Source organism: Phoxinus phoxinus (assembly GCF_949152265.1).
Source record: "Phoxinus phoxinus genome assembly, chromosome: 14".
In the NCBI taxonomy this organism is placed as follows: Eukaryota; Metazoa; Chordata; class Actinopteri; order Cypriniformes; family Leuciscidae; genus Phoxinus; species Phoxinus phoxinus.
Window position 1 is genome coordinate 33316343 of NC_136889.1, and position 17838 is coordinate 33334180.

The following is a 17838-nucleotide window of genomic DNA, read 5'->3' on the forward strand; positions in this document are numbered from 1 at the left end:
ATTTTGGGGCATGAGAGTTTTCAAACACAATGCATGAATACAAAGCCGAAGCGGTATTCGAGATGGTAAGGGTTTAGTGTACATTAAGGGCACTGAGCTTTGGTATTTTTAAGACGTGAGGCAGTCTTGCACACTTACTTCCCGTCACATGCACAAGTGGTCAAGTGGCCAAGACATCAAGAGTGGATTTTTGCACAGGAACTTTGTCCCTCTTATCTGACACATTGAGGGGGATTTTACATTACACAATTTTCATATAAAATCCTATGCATTTTTAATTTACATGACAACAGTATTTTGGGGGCCTGAAAAGAAAACTTTTGAAAAATGAATTTCAAAGTGCAAGTTTTTTAAAAGAATACCATCACTGTCTCTATGTACACAACAAAAGCGTGAATTTGGGAAAATTAGTGTTGCAGGTATGACACCAGAACAACAGTCTTTACAATGTTCATCATTTAAAACTTCACTTTCTCCATAGGGAGTTGCATTCTATATGGGACTTGAAACGTACGGGGCGAAATGAGGCACTTTTTAAAGGTCAAAAGCAAGTAAACCAAACATGCACCAAAATGACAAGTCAAATACAACCAAGGATTGATTTGTCAGTTTTATTGAGAAACGCTCTTTTGCCCTTGAACAATTACAGGACCAAGTGAGGCCTTGCCTTCCCACTGCGTGCCTAGAGAGAAGAAAAAAGCCATGTTAGAGACTTGAATAGCAACCTTAGAAAGAGCAAACGCAACCAACCTCCATAGGGAGCAGCAGCAGAAAAGTCCCCATCAGGACCACATGTTGAGTCACAGCAACCACAAACTTGGTCGTTTCCATCAGCAGCAAACCACCTGCAACAAAACAGACATGGAGCCTTCAACATGAGAAAAGTCAGCTTAACCTCCGCCCCCAGAAAAACACCTCACGTACCCATTAGCAAAGGAACAGGATTTGCGCTGAGCGTCACTGGGTGCAGAAGCAAGAGTTGCCTTCAGAATACATGTTATGTAGATCTGCTAAGGGATGACAGACAAGTCACAAAACCAAAGCAGATGGGAGGAGAAGTCAGGTTAACTCATGATATTCGTAGTACATACAGATGGACTGTTGCCCTCCTGGAACATAAACGCCTCTAGCTGGAACTGGATCTTGTCAACCTGGGACCGAGGCATGAAGCGGGAGCTGGAAGCTGTAGTTTTGGCATCCACAAAGCACCTGACGACAAATCACAAAGAGCAACTCATGAATGTCAACTGTAGAGCATCAAGCAACTAGACCTTACCCAGGTCTCTGTGACAAAGTGGTTACAAAAGGCAACTTAAAGGGCACCTATTATGGAATTTTGAAATTTACCTTTCATGTAGTGTGTAACATAGATCTAAGTGAACAAAAACATCCTGCAAAGTTTGAAATATGAAAGTGCACCGTATATAAAGTTATTGTCTTTCAAAAGTGAGAGTCGACTCTGAGTCATTTTTATGAATCGTTAGAAGACCGAAGCTTTTTCCCTGACTAGATGACGTCAACTTGTCAAGTTATTTGAATATGATACGCCCACTTATTGCGCTCCAAGGCCAGCAGGGAAACATCAGGGCGACGAGACGCTGTGTTCTGAAGTGCGGCTCAAAAGCAAACTTTTTTCATCTGCCCAAGGAGGAGCATTTGAAGACTAAGTGGCTACAATTCATATATACAACTATACCACAGAAGTATAGTCCGAGCCTTGTGCTTTGTTCGCGTCATTTTGAAGACGATTGTTTTAAATGCAATCAAACTTGGATTCGCGAGCCGGCTGATATTGAAGGAAGGTTCAGTTCCAAGTGTATTTGCATCAGCTTCCTCCTCCGTATCACAACCTGTAAGTGTTATTAATAATTGTTGCTTTTATGTTTTATGTAGCATGCTTAATAATGATTTTGTTTGTTGTGTAAGCACCGTTTAGCTTCTAGGTCTTCAATGACAATTGTATTGAGATATGTGAAGTGTTTGTCGTTGTTTTCGGAGTTGTCTTAAAGAATAGAATAATACCTCGTAGTAACGTAACTGCATTTTTTGTTTTGTAAAAACGTTATGTTTATGCATCGGGCTAATGCAAACAGAGACTGATTGTGCTTTTACAATATGAACTCTGGGCTATGCTCGCTAACATAACATTAAATTCTTTATCTTATTTTTCGTTTTTTACTACAAACTATAAAGCAGTGGACTATAATCATTATTATGATACAATTTAATTGATAAAAGCATCATTGTACTCCGTGTTAAAAATAAGTATTATCTCTGTAAACACTGCTGGGTCATCTGACCAATCAACGCAGATTAGCGTCGCGCAAAGGAGGGGTTTGAAAAACGAGTCGTTGAACGAATCATTTGGGAGTCGGTGAGCAAATCAGGTAAAAATAAATGCATATTATACGAAAACAAAAGTGTTTTTTGTCATTGCATGCACGTAAACCTGTTGTTGGGGACTCCCTAAACAACATTAGGAACATTTTAAATGTCATAATAGGTGCCCTTTAAACAGTCCTACCGCATCAAGGGCCATGACCTTACCCGTGATTCTCAATGAAGGAATATCTCGGAAGAGAGTTCACATCAGGTACTTGAGTGGCCACACAGCTGTCCACAAACACACGCAGAGGAACATGATTGTACTGCTTCACAGATGCCTCGATGTTAATAACACCACCCAGGAAATAGGTGTATGAAGGCCTCTGATAGAACCAATCATCTACACACAAAAACACATTTTAGGCACAGCCACAATAGCAAGGGTAAAGTTTTATTTTATTGAAATAAAAAACATGTACCAACCCATCATGATATTCAGGGAGAACAACAAGACTTCTTCACCAGCCTCTGTTGAGGCATACGGGACCCATGTTGGCCTCAAGGCATCACTGCTTACATTTTGGAGTCTGCGGTTCATGAAAGTACTCATTAAATGGTCTCCCGGTTGTACGAGAAAGTGCACAAAGTCACAGAGATCCCCTACCTTTGATAATGGCATTGAACACCAACATTTGCACCATCGGCCCGGGAAATCGGAGTACCTGCAAGCGCCTCAGGGGTGTAGGTAAGAGAGAAGGTGTAGACAAGCTCATCCTCATTCATCTGTAAAAAGATTGTGGTTACCAAGAGTGTAATCCCAAAGACTTTACAAACACCAAGACCATGCACTCAGATTGCTATGAATGTGAGAAGGTGCACTGTGCAATATGTTAGAATTCCTAAAGAGCAAATCCCCAATTAGTAAATTCTTCACATCACCACAGCTGCCCTCAGAAGCTCCGGTGTTGCCAGAAAATATAGTCAATGTTTTGGAGACATACAGGTTTGGAGCAACAAGAGGGTGAGTAAGTGATGACAAATATAATTTTTGGATGTACAATACCTATAAAGGGATAGTTCACCCAAAAATGAAAATTAGCCCATGATTTACTCACCCTCAAGCCATTCTACAGTAAGTGTATATGACATTCTTCTTTCAGACGAATGTAATCGGAGTAAAAAAAAAAAAAAAAAAAAAAGTCCTGGCTTCCAAGCTTTATAATGGCAGTTAATGGTTGTTTCGGTTTTAAAAATCCATAAACGTGCATCCATCCATGATAAAAGTGCTCCACGCGGCTCTTGGGGGTTAATAAAGGCCTTCTGAAGCGAAGAGTTTGTATAAGAAAAAAATATTCATATTTAAGTTACGCTTTAGATTTAAGTCAAATCCGTATGTTTGTTTGGCCGGAAGCTTGTCATTTTACTTTATAAAGTTTTAAATACGGATATTTTTCTTAAATCTCCATCTTCCTCATCACACCACAAAGTCAACATCTGACATATTTCTATCAGTTATATGTTCAAGCACTTCAAGAACTTTATATTCTGCATATAAAAAAAAAAAAAAAAAAAAAAAAGTTTAAAAAATTTAGCAGTACTGTGATAGATTTTATATAAGAAATTTCAATCAGCGTTACTGGACTTCAGTTACTGGAATGTGATTTCAGTAACAGGCTTTTGAACCCACTGTACATTCTAATGGACAGACACATTTGAAAAAAATCCTGATTTAAAACTTGCAATTCTACAATCGATTTTTAACTTTAAGTTAATCTTTCTATTTTACATACAAACTATGAAATACTGGCAAAAAAAAGGTAAATAAACCATAGAAAATGCTGCTTGCTTCTGTGTTTGGAGTGGAGTGCTTCCATGCTTATTTTCAATGTAGTGTTTTTTTTTTAATAATTACTACATGCAGAGCTTTACTGCCATTTGACTGGATGGCAAACGTCCAATCTCATGGACTGCAGGCTTTAAACTAGGTGAAATGCTCCAGAAGTAAAAAAAAAAACAAAAAAACAAGGGGTTGACATGTGATGTCCATTGTAATGGACGCAGGGTCCTAATGGCTTAAGATGTATCTGTTCTTACCATCAGCACGCTGTTGCAGTCCTGTAATTCATACTCAAAGATGAGCACTCTTGACCCAGGATCCTGACCAACAACAGGACATCCACCTAAAGACAGACCAGTTGGCTGGATCAACTGACCATTGCTGAAAAAGTCCTGCTGGACCTCTACGAGAACCCGGTTCTCGCCACATTGAACCGCTACGCTGCTGGGAGTCACGGGTTGCCTCAACTGGAAGTCCACCGCCATCTCGCTCTGCACCTCGGGAACGATGGGATACCTCCAATCCAAAGGCTTCACTGGACCCTGCAACAGCTGCTTCTCTTGAAGGCCAAAAGGCTCCTGCGCAAGGCTTTTGGAGTCGGGACCCAAAGGATTCTGAAACTGAGAAGCCACTTGCAAAGGGTTCCAGAGCCCTAGAGGAGAAAGGGCCGGACTTCTGGAAGCTGGATCGGATTTTGGCCCCATGCTTCTTGGACTATGACTGTACCTCAAACTTCCCAAGACATCAGGCAGATCAAATGCAACGATCACAACCACCACTAAGACAACTTTCAGGAACCCCATTCTAGCTAATTTTGACACAAACACCAGCACTTGGCTTTGCCATTTTGTACAGCTTTGAGTTAAGGTGGCTCCACCCCTTTTACCTTAATTGATTATCCTTGATTCTCCTCTGGACCTGTAGAGTGAATGCATTTTGGGGACGCACCACTCTCTTCCTTTTTTTATGCGCCTGTCCAAATACCCACACTTGCCGTCGTTGTAGGCCCTGTCCCAAATGGCACACTCCGGACTTGTGGACTTCCTCAGAGTCCACACTTTGGTGACGTCATGTAGTGCAGACCTATAGGGCCCTTGGCGCGAGTCCACGAGGGCGCATTGAGAGGTATTTTTGGGACAGACTCGATCGCCACGCCGGAAATAGGAAGACTGTCCGGTTGTTGTTTAAATATTATATTTCTACATTTACATATGACTCAGTAAAGCCCTGACATTCGGTTATATTTATTTAATGAATCATAATGCGATCGTAGCTTATTATTCAGTGCGCTATTTATGTTTATATTTAATATATATTTATATTTATGTTTGAGACATCAACCACTGATTGATGACCATAATGTTTGTATAAACTGTAGGTAATAACTTGTAAAATGTACACATAGGTTATAAAAATAATGATATTTACACTTAAATATTTTCTTCTCATCCATGTTAACGTGAGCGAAAGCTCCTCCCATTCGTTGTCTTATTGGCCTTTCACAAATTCGCAAGGATTCCTGGGTAGTTAAAGTGCGTGAAGCCTGCATTCATGCGGGCTTCGCGGAAGACCGCTTCAAGGGTACAAAGGGGGCGCTGCTGAGCACACTTCAGAGCGTTACAATGATGAATGGGACGGTCTACGGACTCGTAGACTCAGCGAGCACGCGCAATTTAAGTCCACGAGACCGAAAGTCCACATCAAGTGCGCCATTTGGGACAGGGCCTTACTTGAAAACTTGTCTACTTACATGACCTACAGTATTTTCGGTCTTTGATCCATATGTTCAAGTGGGCTTGAAGACCAGAAGTGTGTGTAGAACTTTTGATTTCCCAATGGGACACACTTTTACACACATTTAGCAAAAATGCAAGTTTACAGAGTTTTATTTACACATTTTGATTTCAAGTACTTGGCATTTTAAAATAAACGTATAAACAGGGGTGCACATAACTGGTACGCAGGTACGCATGCGCGACAAAAATCAGGAATGCGTAATGCCACTTGTGTTACTACGCGCCTTTGCGTACTGTCGCCAAAATGCAACCTAGGCAGTGTTAATTAATTTTTTTCACAGATTAAAACGAGACGATAACTAAATAAAAACCTTGTTTTAAATGACGACCACTATGACGAATAAAAACTAGACGGAAATGTAAGGGAGGGACGATTGGGGAAGTGATCCAGTCAGAACTGATTTGCGTTTGTGGAAGATGCGCACATTTGAATTGTAACGTGCTGATCTACCGAGTCGGCATGCGCTTCATGCATGTCTCAAATCGTTAAAAAATGTAAACGTCTGGGAGAAAGAGAAGAGCAGACATATGGATAGATCTGAATAAGAGTGACGACGCGAAAGACAGCTTTATTCGGTATGTTTTTCTGTGCGAACACACACACACACACACGACCCGAAGCGTGCAGCCCCGCACATAGACGCTGCGCGCAAGGACTGAATTGAGCTCTCTTTTGCGTCTGAATGGACAAATACACACAACATTATGTCTAAATGTCCGTTTTGGAGAGTATTCACGTAAACACAGTCGGTTATGTCTTTACAAACGTACCGTGCATCAGTGCAATTGGATCTGCACACTCTCAAAGTGACAGTGCGCAATAAACCTAATGCCTTCTGTACACTTAATATTGATCAAACAACAAAATAAAAAGAGAAAATTCACTGCTCTTTAATAAGGATTAATTATATTTCATATAATCAAATAACACTTCAAATAAAAAAAAATTCTATCATTTTAGGTCGTTCTTTTCACGCTGATGTAAATTTAAGTGTTCGTTTATTTTTATTTTATAAGTTTGGTTTTAGTTAGTTATTTTATGCTATAAAAATGGAAATGTGACGTCATGATTGACAGCTGCGGCCACGCTACATATGGGGTGAGTACCAAACACCATCTCCTGGTCCTCACCTGAGTAACTCACTGAAAAAGTTATGTGCACCCCTGCGTATAAATGTCTGTTCAATAGTCCCTATGTAACAAAATACACAATTTAAAAATTTTGATGTTTGAATTAACCCTCTGCGGTCTGAGGTGTTTTCTGGGCTTTGGAGGTGTTCTGACATTTGTGCTTATTTTTGTTACTTGTAACATTTTCATGGAAATGTCTGATTACACTGCATTCAGCACAAACTCTGCTTCAATAATACTGAAAGTGAGCAGCATGTACAGTTGTGGTCCGAATTAATGGCACTCCTGGTATATATGACTAAAAACGGTGGTAAAAAAATAAATGTGCATTGTTGATACTTTTGATCTTTCATTCATTTCTGTCATTCTCTCCTCTCCACCTATAGCTGGTGTGTGTTGAGTGCACTGGTGCCGTTGTACTTTGGTTGCCATCGCATCGAGTGGATGCTGCACACTGGTGTTGGTTGAGGAGATTCCCTGATATGAGTGTGAAGTGCTTTGGGTGGACAGTAGTACAATGAAAGCGCTATATAAATGCGTGAGTGGTAAAGATTCATCAGGAATTTCTCTGTTAAACAAATTGGGTAACACTATTTCGATAGTCCACCTTGGACATTCTACTAACCAAGTAACTTGCCAAAGATCCTTTTCCTATTTAGCACAAAAACTTTGGAACAGTCTTCCTACCATTGTCCGGGAAGCAGACACACTCTGTCAGTGCAAAGCTAGATTAAAGACACATCTCTTTGACCTAGCATTCACATAATACATTGACTTCTATAATTCAATGTTAGGCTGCATAGATTAGGTCAGCCAGAACTGGGAACACTTCCCTTAAATCCTGATGTACTCGTTACATAAGAAGAATGGCATCAATGCTAATTTTAGTGTCTTTGTTTATCCCGAGGTTTTCCGTAAAAGGTTCATCCTTTAAAACTAACTTTCTCCATAGGGAGTTATTAACTTCAGGAAGACTGGTTGCATTCCATTAGGGACTTAAAGTACAGAGAAACTATCAGTTTCACCACATGGGCAGAATGAGGCGCTTTTTCAAGGTCAAAAGCAGGTAAACCAGACATGCAGCAAAATGACAAGTCAAATACAACCAAGGATTGATTTGTCAGTTTTATTGAGAACCTCTCTTTTGCCCTTGAACCATTATAGGACCAAAAGAGGCCTTGCCTTCCCACTGAATGCCTAGAGAGAAGAAAAAGCAATGTTAGAGCACTTGAAATCAAAAGCAACCGTAGAAAAATCGCAAAAGCTACAAACCTCCATAGGGAGATGCAGCAGAGTCACCATCAGGACCACATGTTGAATCACAGCAACCACAAACTTGGTCGTTTCCATCAGCAGCAAACCACCTGCACCAAAACAAAACATGGAGCCTTAAACATGGGAAAATTTAACTTAAAAAATAAAATAAAAAAAACTCACGTACCCATTGGCAAAGGAACAGGATTTGTGCTGAGCGTCACTGGGTGCAGAAGCAATATTTGCCTTCAGAATACATGTTATGTAGATCTGCAAGGGATGACAGACAAGTCACAAAACCAAAGCAGATGGGAGGAGAAGTCAAGTTAACCCATGCTATTCGTAGTACATACAGAAGGATTGTTGCCCTCCTGGAACATAAACGCCTCTAGCTGGAACTGGATCTTGTCAACCTGGGACCGAGGCATGAAGCGGGAGCTGGAAGCTGTAGTTTTGGCATCCACAAAGCACCTGACGACAAATCACAAAGAGAAACTCATGATGTCAACTGTAGAGCATCAAGCAAATAGACCTTACCCATGTCTCTGTGACAAAGTGGTTACAAAAGGCAACTTCAACAGTCCTACCGCATCAAGGGCCATGACCTTACCCGTGATTCTCAATGAAGGAATATCTCGGAAGAGAGTTCACATCAGGTACTTGAGTGGCCACACAGCTGTCCACAAACACACGCAGAGGAACATGATTGTACTGCTTCACAGATGCCTCAATGTTAATAACGCCACCCAGGAAATAGGAGTATGAAGGCCTCTGAAAGGACCAATCATCTAAACAAAAAAAAAACATTTTAGGCACAGCCACAATAGCAAGGGTAAAGTTTATTTTATTGAAGGTAAAAACATGTACCAACCCATCATGATCTTCAGGGAGAACAGAAAGACTTCTTCACCAGCCTCTGTTGAGGCATACGGGACCCATGTTGGCCTCAGGGCATCACTGCTTACATTTTGGAGTCTGCGGTTCATGAAAGTACCCATTAAATAGTCTCCCAGTTGTACGAGAAAGTGCAGTCACAGAGATCCCCTACCTTTGACTTATCATATTGATAAGTCAAAGGTAGCTTATCATATTGTTTATATGTCTATGTGGTGTTTTTAATATGCTTTAACACAAACCATGTGCAAAGTCATAACTCAACACCATTGCTGAGTATTTTCTCCTTAAAATGCAGTGAACCAAAGACAGTCTCAAAAACATGGTTTGAAATCACTGGTCTGACGTCACAAACTACCATGTAACCAATTAGATCAATGTGTGATCGTCAACAAGTGGATCCCTGAGCTGTTGTGAGTGGAGGCGGGACTCATTTGCACCTTCATAGAATCGCGTATACTAAATGAGGCAAGGGTGTCAAGTTACATTCAAGTGGATGTAGCACACTGGTGGTGGTTGAAGAGATATCCCCTGATATGATTGTGAAGCGATGTGGGTGTACAGTAGTACAAATGAAAGCGCTATATAAAACACTGACGTTAGCCAATCATAACAGTAGGCGTCAATGCTAAACTTTTAAAGGGGAAACACATCGACTACTCAATTCCACTGTATTAATAAGCTTTCCTTTGATTCCTCCATCCTCCTTTTCTTTCCTTGTATCCTACAGGAGGTGGAGCTGAGACTTGAGGAAAGGAAGGGAAACAAGGATGCAAAAATAGGAATTGAGAAGCAACCAGTGTTCCCTGCAGAGCTCTTTCAGAAAGATTTGCTTGCCAAATTTAAAGCACCATCCTTCAGATGAGACGTTAAACTGAGGTCCTGACTCTTTGGTCATTAAAAAAAAAATCCCATGGCACCTAGAGTAGTTCTACCAGAAAGACTCAGGAGAATAATACTGAAACAATTAACCATTTATTAACAGCCCAGCAAGCAATATTATGATATAAAGTTATTTGGCGAAGAACATAGCTCGCAATCCAAGGGTCCAGACTCTGCATTTCCTGCCTGAAGACGAAGGCAGGGGCGCAGCCGACCCCCTGTGAGGTATAGGAAGGCACCATCCTGGTGGTGGTAGGGAGGATGAAGGTGAGTGAAAGCATCAGCATCTGCAAACTCAGACATGTGCAAGTACTTATCTTTTATACCACAAGAATTAGAACGATTGGATAGATGAGAAGGTAATGAGTGACGTAACAATTGTGTCTTCCCTGGCAGAACATATGTGACCGGTCACGGAAAGTAGGGACACAAGTCGGTTCTGGAGCATTTTGAGTTATTCACAGATTCTGAAAGTGTAGTTTCCAAGCTTTCCAACGATGTGTAACACATGGTATTCTGATAATATTTGGAGAAGTTGTGGCCATTTGAAGGTAGGCACTCAAAAAAATTCAAAGTGGAGAAATCTGCCTCTAAAGATTGAGCAGTTCTCACCTCTCTGCTGCTGGGAGTGACAATAGGGCTCATTTACATCTCATTTAGATAAGCCATACCCCCTGTAAAGCTGTAAAGCACATGTTGTTTTATTAACATTAAATGGATTGTTCTCCCCAAATGTTTAGTTAATTGTCATCATTTACTCTCTCAAGTTGTTTTAAACCTGAATATGTTTCTTTATTCTGTTGAAGTTATTTGGAAGAATGTGGGTAACCAAACAGTTGATGTTCCCCAGTGACTTCTATATTTCTTTCCTATGGAAGTCAATGGGGACCAGCAACTGTCTGGTTACCCACATTTTTCCAAATATCTTCTTTTGTGGTCAGCACAAGAAATAAATAAATACAGGTTTGGAACAACATTAGAGTGAGTAAAGAATGACAAAATCTTTAAGGACAAGCGGCTGCATGTTTACTATTAGGGCTACTGTCTCTTTAAGACCTGAAAGCAACGAGTCTAATATGTACGCATAATATGACACGCAGATTTCTCTCAATTTAGACATAACCAACTTTCTTTATGTAAACCTTGAGTGTATTTGACAGTATTAGCTCAAAAAGACTCGAAAGATAACTTAGTCCAGTATCCAGGCGCTGTTAGACAGGCTTTTAGTGCATGCGCGCGTCGGCTGTTTGCGCGCAGAAAAGCGCATTAGAACAGCGCTTCAGCAGCGACCGACATGTTTAACCGGCAAGGCTTTAAAGCACATGCAAATAATGAACTTTTGAGAACTGCAGTGTCCTGTTCCTCTGCGTAAACATTTAATGTGAGTATTTGTCGCGTTGTACACTGGGCTGTTGAGACGCAGACTGCTACAAAAGCATGCAGCAGCTTGCTTGCAGCAAGGATCACAGCGCAACTTTGAACTATATCGATGCGATATGGTCTAATTCCATATCCCATTTAAAAAATATATCAATATATTTTTTATATCAATATTATATCGCCCAGTCCTACCACGCTGTTCCCTTGGAGGGCGGGGGCAATAACAAAAGAAACAAAAGCCAGCTTATCCAGTATGGAAATACACACAGACAATGACACGCCCCTACTGCGAGCTAGAATCTCTCAAAACAAGCCGATTTCAACCCTAAAAATGTACGATTTTAAATATACCAATATTGATATCTAAAACATGGAGAGGCTTCTTCGTGATCTCAACTAACAGATTCTGCAAAAAAGCAAAAATCACCAGTTTTGAAAAAAAAACGCTTTCTCATTTTGCTCAAAAGTTGTGCTGCCAACTTGTGTCCTTACTTTCCGTGGCGGGTCACATATGCTAAAGCTTTCATGGTGTAACCCTGGTGTTCTGGCCAAATTCCCTCCATTGGCCCTTGCCAATCATGGCCTTCTAATAATCCCCATCCATTGAATTGGCTCTATCGTTCTCTCCTCTCCACCTATAGCTTGTGTGTGTTGAGCGCACTGGCGCCGTTGTACTTTGGTTGCCATCGCATCGAGTGGATGCTGCACACTGGTGTTGGTTGAGAAGAGATCCCCTGATATGAGTGTGAAGTGCTTTGGGTGTACAGTAGTACAATGAACGCGCTATATAAATGCCGCATTAGTGGTAATGATTCACCAGGAAATTCTGTTAAACAAATTGGGTAAAACTTTAGTTCAATAATCCACCTTAGACATTCTACTAACCAAGTAACTTGACAAAGAACCTTTTCCTATTTAGCACCAAAACTTTGGAACAGTCTTCCTACCATTGTCCGGGAAGTAGACACTAGTCTGTGCAAAGCTAGATTAAAAAGCTAGTGCAAAGCTAGATTAAAGACACATCTCTTTGACCTAGCATTCACATAATACATTGACTTCTATAATTCAATGTTAGGCTGCATAGATTAGGTCAGCCGGAACTGGGAACACTTCCCTTAAATCCTGATGTACTCGTTACATCATAAGGAGAATGGCATCTACGCTAATTTTAGTGTCTGTTTATCCCGAGGTTTTCCAGCAACCTGCCGGATCCAGATCTGACGAAGGACCTTCGCCTGGACCTGATGACAACGCAGTGCTGAAGTGCCAACTATCCTCCCTAAGGAGGATCCCTGTACCACTCTACAGATAAAGCATTGTGAAAAAAAAAAAAAAAAAAGTTTGCGTACCTACCCCGAAGTGATAAAATTCTGTATCAAAATGTATAGGCAAGACACGTATTTGGTTTAGGCATGGTTTGTAGGGAATTACAAACCTGCGCACATAACTATAGAATTATTTCTTGATGTGCATCTGAGCACCATCAGTGTTTATCACAGGTTCGCGTTTAAAGTCTGTATAGAGAGAGACAGTCTCATCTTAGCAGTCCCTAATGTATTAATTATCATTTCGACGGAAGTGAATCAAAGCTAACTTTAGCTGGAAAATAACAGTCAAGAACCGCTATAAAGCCAAAACAATCTCAGTTACCTTAAATTATACGTTTATCTCTGTAAAGCTGCTTTGAAACCATCTACATTGTTAAAAGAACTATATAAATGATGACTTGACAACTAAAAATAAAATCTATCCCCCTGACCCAAACCTTACAGTCTACTGTGTTAGTTGACATGTAGTTGAAAAGTTACTTATCGTAGGTCTAAAATGGACTATCAAAATACTGGAACCACAAATTGTAACAAACTAATGATTTTAAAAGCATAAGCTTGAACTTCACTAGCCGTCTGTAAAAGGTTCATCATTTAAAACTAACTTTCTCCATAGGGAGTTATTAACTTCAGGAAGACTAGTTGCATTCCATTTGGGACTTAAAGTACAGAGAAACTATCAGTTTCACCACATGGGCAGAATGAGGTGCTTTTTCAAGGTCAAAAGCAGGTAAACCAGACATGCAGCAAAATGACAAGTCAAATACAACCAAGGATTGATTTGTCAGTTTTATTGAGCCTTTTGCCCTTGAACCATTATAGGACCAAAAGAGGCCTTGCCTTCCCACTGAATGCCTAGAGAGAAGAAAAAGCCATGTTAGAGCACTTGACATCAAAAGCAACCGTAGAAAATCGCAAAAGCTACAAACCTCCATAGGGAGATGCAGCAGAGTCACCATCAGGACCACATGTTGAATCACAGCAACCACAAACTTGGTCGTTTCCATCAGCAGCAAACCACCTGCACCAAAACAAAGAGCCTTAAACATGGGAAAAGTAAACTTAAAAATAATAATAAAAAAAAACCTCACGTACCCATTGGCAAAGGAACAGGATTTGTGCTGAGCGTCACTGGGTGCAGAAGCAATAGTGGCCTTCAGAATACATGTTATGTAGATCTGCAAGGGATGACAGACAAGTCACAAAACCAAAGCAGATGGGAGGAGAAGTCAAGTTAACCCATGCTATTCGTAGTACATACAGAAGGACTGTTGCCCTCCTGGAACATAAACGCCTCTAGCTGGAACTGGATCTTGTCAACCTGGGACCGAGGCATGAAGCGTGAGCTGGAAGCTGTAGTTTTGGCATCCACAAAGCACCTGACGACAAATCACAAAGAGCAACTCATGAATGTCAACTGTAGAGCATCAAGCAACTAGAGCTTACCCATGACTCTGTGACAAAGTGGTTACAAAAGGCAACTTAAACAGTCCTAATGCATCAAGGGCCATGACCTTACCCGTGATTCTCAATGAAGGAATATCTCGGAAGAGAGTTCACATCAGGAACTTGAGTGGCCACACAGCTGTCCACAAACACACGCAGAGGAACATGATTGTACTGCTTCACAGATGCCTCAATGTTAATAACGCCACCCAGGAAATAGGAGTATGAAGGCCTCTGAAAGGACCAATCATCTAAACAAAAATAAAACATTTTAGGCACAGCCACAATAGCAAGGGTAACGTTTATTTTATTGAAGGTAAAAACATGTACCAACCCATCATGATCTTCAGGGAGAACAGCAAGACTTCTTCACCAGCCTCTGTTGAGGCATACGGAACCCATGTTGGCCTCAAGGCATCACTGCTTACATTTTGGAGTCTGGGGTTCATGAAAGTACCCATTAAATCGTCTCCCAGTTGTACGAGAAAAGTGCACAATGTCACAGAGATCCCCTACCTTTGATAATGGCATTGAACACCAACAATAGCAGCATCGGCCCGGGTAATCGGAGTACCTGCAAGCGCCTCAGGGGTGTAGGTAAGAGAGAAGGTGTAGACAAGCTCATCCTCATTCATCTGTAAAAAGATTGTGGTTACCAAGAGGATCATCCCAAAGACTTTACATACACCAAGACCATGCACTCATATTGCTATGAATGGGAGATGGTGCACTGTGCAATATGGTGAAATTCCTAAAGAGCAAATCCCCAATTAGTAAATTCTTCAATCACCACAGCTGCCCTCAGAAGCTCCGGTGTTGCCAGAGATAGTCAATGTTTTGAGACATGCACTAAAAATTGAACATTTAGCCATTCCAGGGTTAAAACTAGCTTTAACACGGTTAAGGCCCAATATTTTTTTGTTCTTGTATCTTAAGCTCCTTTCATACCATTTATGAAAAAGTTTACATCAGATGTTGGCTTGAAGGGTTATTTAAAAGGCAATTAGCTTAAACTCAGGATTTACCCAGTCAAATAGATAAAAATTGGTTTTAGCTGCCCTGACATTGTAAAACCAAGTGAACTGACTTTCCTTGTTGTGGCAGAGGACCTTTTCAAATAACCCATTAAGATGTATCTGTGCTTACCATCAGCACGCTGTTGCAGTCCTGTAATTCATACTCAAAGATGAGCACTCTTGACCCAGGATCCTGACCAACAACAGGACATCCACCTAAAGACAGACCAGTTGGCTGGATCAACTGACCATTGCTAAAAAAGTCCTGCTGGACCTCTACGAGAACCCGGTTCTCGCCACATTGAACCGCTACGCTGCTGGGAGTCACGGGTTGCCTCAACTGGAAGTCCACCGCCATCTCGCTCTGCACCTCGGGAACGATGGGATACCTCCAATCCAAAGGCTTCACTGGACCCTGCAACAGCTGCTTCTCTTGAAGGCCAAAAGGCTCCTGCACAAGACTTTTGGAGTCAGGACCCAAAGGATTCTGAAACTGAGAAGCCACTTGCAAAGGGTTCCAGAGCCCTAGAGGAGAAAGGGCCGGACTTCTGGAAGCTGGATCGGATTTTGGCCCCATGCTTCTTGGACTATGACTGTACATCAAACTTCCCAAGACATCATGCAGATCAAATGCAACGATCACAACCACCACTAAGACAACTTTCAAGAACCCCATTCTAGCAAATTTTGACACAAACACCAGCACTTGGCTTTGCCATTTTGTACAGCTTTGAGGTAAGGTGGCTCCACCCCTTTTACCTTAATTGATTATCCTTGATTCTCCTCTGGGCCTGTAGAGTGAATGCATTTTAAGGACGCACCACTCTGCCCCTTTTTTTTATGCGCCTGTCCAAATACCCACACTTGCCATCGTTGTACTTGACCACTTGTCTACAGTATTTCCGGTCTTTGATCCATGTGTTCAAGTGGGCTTGAAGACCGCAAGTGTGTGTAGAACTTTTGATTACCCAATGGGACATACTTTTAGTTTAGCAAAATGCAAGTGTACAGAGCTTTATTTACACATTTTGATTTCAAGCACTTTGCATTTTAAAATAAACGTATACATGTCTGTTCAGTAGTCCCTATGTAACAAAAGACACAATTTAAAAAATTATGATGTTTGTATTAACCCTCTGGGGTCTGAGGTGTTTTCTGGGCCCAGGAGGTGTTCTGACATTTGTGCTTATTTCTGTTACATGTAACATTTTCATGGCAATTTATTTTACATTATGAAATAAATGTATTCCTCCAAAACACGTTGGCCACAATTATTGGCACCCCTAGAATTTTTTTGAGTAAAATATCTCTTGAAGTATATTCCCATTAATATTTACTAGGAACACGAAATTGTCTAGCTATGACTTGTTTCACAGGAGTTTAAATATGAGGAAACACACATTCCCTTAATCATCAATCACAATGAGGAAAACCAAAGAATATAGTTCTGATGTGCATCAAAGGATTGTTGAGCATCACAAAATAGAAAGTGGCTGTAAGAAAATAGCTAAATAATTGAAAATCCCCATTTTGACCATAAGGGCAATAATTAAGAAGTTCCAATCAACATTTGTGCCAATTTCCCAGGTGTTTGCTTCAGTTTACCATGTTCATGTACAGAGACTCATGTTTAAGTCAGCAGGGCTCATCAGTGTCATCTGGTCAATGTATATATTTTTTGTATTAATAAATATAAGTAACTTTTCATCTACATGTCAACTAACTCTCATTTGAGTATTAGTAGACTGTAGTTGACTGTCAGTAGACTGTTAAGTTATGGTTAGGTGTTAGGGTTAAGATTAGGAGAATCAGTTGACTTGTAGTTGCCAAGTTACTTTTAGTCAGTAGAATGTATGTTGGAGAACTAACAAAATAAAGTGTTAGCAAATATTAAGTAGACAGTCTACTAATACTATATTGACAGTTAGTTGACATATAGTTGCAAAGTTACTTATAGTTAGTATAATGTCTAAAGTGGACTATCGAAATAAAGTGTTACCTAAATTTAAGTTATGAATTTGCACATGGTTTGTCTTAAAGGATGTTAAAAACATCACATAGACATAAACAACATTAAAAGCTGGATTTTCACCACAAGGGGACTTGAAGTGCTGAGGGAATGGTTTCTTTATGAAGGAATTCCTCACCATACAACTGATTGTCATTACAACTGATGGAGCTCTGATGTCTGGACGTTAAACTGAGGAAGTAGCCTGAATGCAGGCCCTGTTCCCTGGTTGGCATTGTACGGCTCATAGACTTGAACTTGCTGTGAGTGACAAAGAAATTGGAGCAACTGATCATTTAAAAAAACCATTCCCTCTGCACTCCAAGTCGCTTTGTGTTGAAAATCAAGCTTATCATATTGTTTATATGTCTATGTGGTGTTTTTAATATGCTTTAACACAAACCATGTGCAAAGTCATAACTCAACACCATTGCTGAGTATTTTCTCCTTAAAATGCAGTGAACCAAAGACAGTCTCAAAAACATGGTTTGAAATCACTGGTCTGACGTCACAAACTACCATGTAACCAATTAGATCAATG

General features: G+C 40.6%; 3 protein-coding genes across 6 annotated transcripts; all 3 read right to left on the reverse strand.

The window, feature by feature from the left end:
- Nucleotides 1–564: 564 nt before the first annotated feature.
- LOC307010213 (zona pellucida sperm-binding protein 3-like) lies at nucleotides 565–5073 on the reverse strand. Of its 2 annotated transcripts, none has more exons than XM_079634709.1 (8): nucleotides 4420–5073; nucleotides 2990–3108; nucleotides 2809–2912; nucleotides 2548–2725; nucleotides 1092–1209; nucleotides 925–1007; nucleotides 751–845; nucleotides 565–682 (listed from the first exon to the last, which is right to left on the reverse strand). In XM_079634709.1, the coding sequence occupies exons 1-8, from the start codon at nucleotides 4963–4965 to the stop codon at nucleotides 612–614; spliced, it is 1314 nt and encodes a 437-aa protein (XP_079490835.1). In that variant the 5' UTR covers nucleotides 4966–5073; the 3' UTR covers nucleotides 565–611. The 2 variants fall into 2 exon arrangements, with proteins under 2 accessions (XP_079490835.1, XP_079490834.1); XM_079634708.1 differs by having other exon boundaries at nucleotides 925–1010; nucleotides 4420–5020.
- Nucleotides 5074–8197: 3124 nt separating this feature from the next.
- LOC307009915 (zona pellucida sperm-binding protein 3-like) lies at nucleotides 8198–9329 on the reverse strand (the record flags this gene model as incomplete). The annotated part of the gene is made up of 6 exons (XM_079634132.1): nucleotides 8198–8286; nucleotides 8362–8453; nucleotides 8531–8613; nucleotides 8697–8814; nucleotides 8954–9131; nucleotides 9215–9329. 6 exons carry the CDS (start codon nucleotides 9327–9329, stop codon nucleotides 8216–8218), a joined length of 657 nt encoding a protein of 218 aa, XP_079490258.1. The 3' UTR covers nucleotides 8198–8215.
- A 3932-nt stretch (nucleotides 9330–13261) lies between these two features.
- Nucleotides 13262–16073, reverse strand: LOC307010229 (zona pellucida sperm-binding protein 3-like). Of its 3 annotated transcripts, none has more exons than XM_079634731.1 (9): nucleotides 15539–15983; nucleotides 15420–15440; nucleotides 14790–14908; nucleotides 14608–14711; nucleotides 14347–14524; nucleotides 14089–14206; nucleotides 13923–14005; nucleotides 13757–13848; nucleotides 13571–13682 (listed from the first exon to the last, which is right to left on the reverse strand). In XM_079634731.1, exons 1-9 carry the CDS (start codon nucleotides 15539–15541, stop codon nucleotides 13618–13620), a joined length of 783 nt encoding a protein of 260 aa, XP_079490857.1. In that variant the 5' UTR covers nucleotides 15542–15983; the 3' UTR covers nucleotides 13571–13617. The 3 variants fall into 3 exon arrangements, with proteins under 3 accessions (XP_079490856.1, XP_079490857.1, XP_079490855.1); XM_079634729.1 differs by having other exon boundaries at nucleotides 15361–15440; nucleotides 15539–15977; XM_079634730.1 differs by having other exon boundaries at nucleotides 13262–13682; nucleotides 15420–16073.
- Between the last annotated feature and the right edge of the window lie 1765 nt (nucleotides 16074–17838).

Bases quoted from the DNA above. Each gene is read 5' to 3' on its own strand.
- LOC307010213 (XM_079634708.1), bottom strand. From the start codon at position 4,965: ATGGGGTTCCTGAAAGTTGTCTTAGTGGTGGTTGTGATCGTTGCATTT. The intron at 2,726-2,808 runs GTTGGTACATGT...TTTTGTGTGTAG, and splicing joins CTCCCTGAATATCATGATGG to ATGATTGGTTCTATCAGAGG. The intron at 683-750 runs GTTGGTTGCGTT...TCTTCTCTCTAG, and splicing joins TGCTGCTGCTCCCTATGGAG to GCACGCAGTGGGAAGGCAAG.
- LOC307010229 (XM_079634730.1), bottom strand. From the start codon at position 15,965: ATGGGGTTCTTGAAAGTTGTCTTAGTGGTGGTTGTGATCGTTGCATTT. The intron at 14,909-15,419 runs GTAAGCACAGAT...ATCTTTTTACAG, and splicing joins ACTGCAACAGCGTGCTGATG to ATGAATGAGGATGAGCTTGT. The intron at 14,207-14,346 runs GTAAGGTCATGG...ATTTGTCGTCAG, and splicing joins TCCTTCATTGAGAATCACGG to GTGCTTTGTGGATGCCAAAA.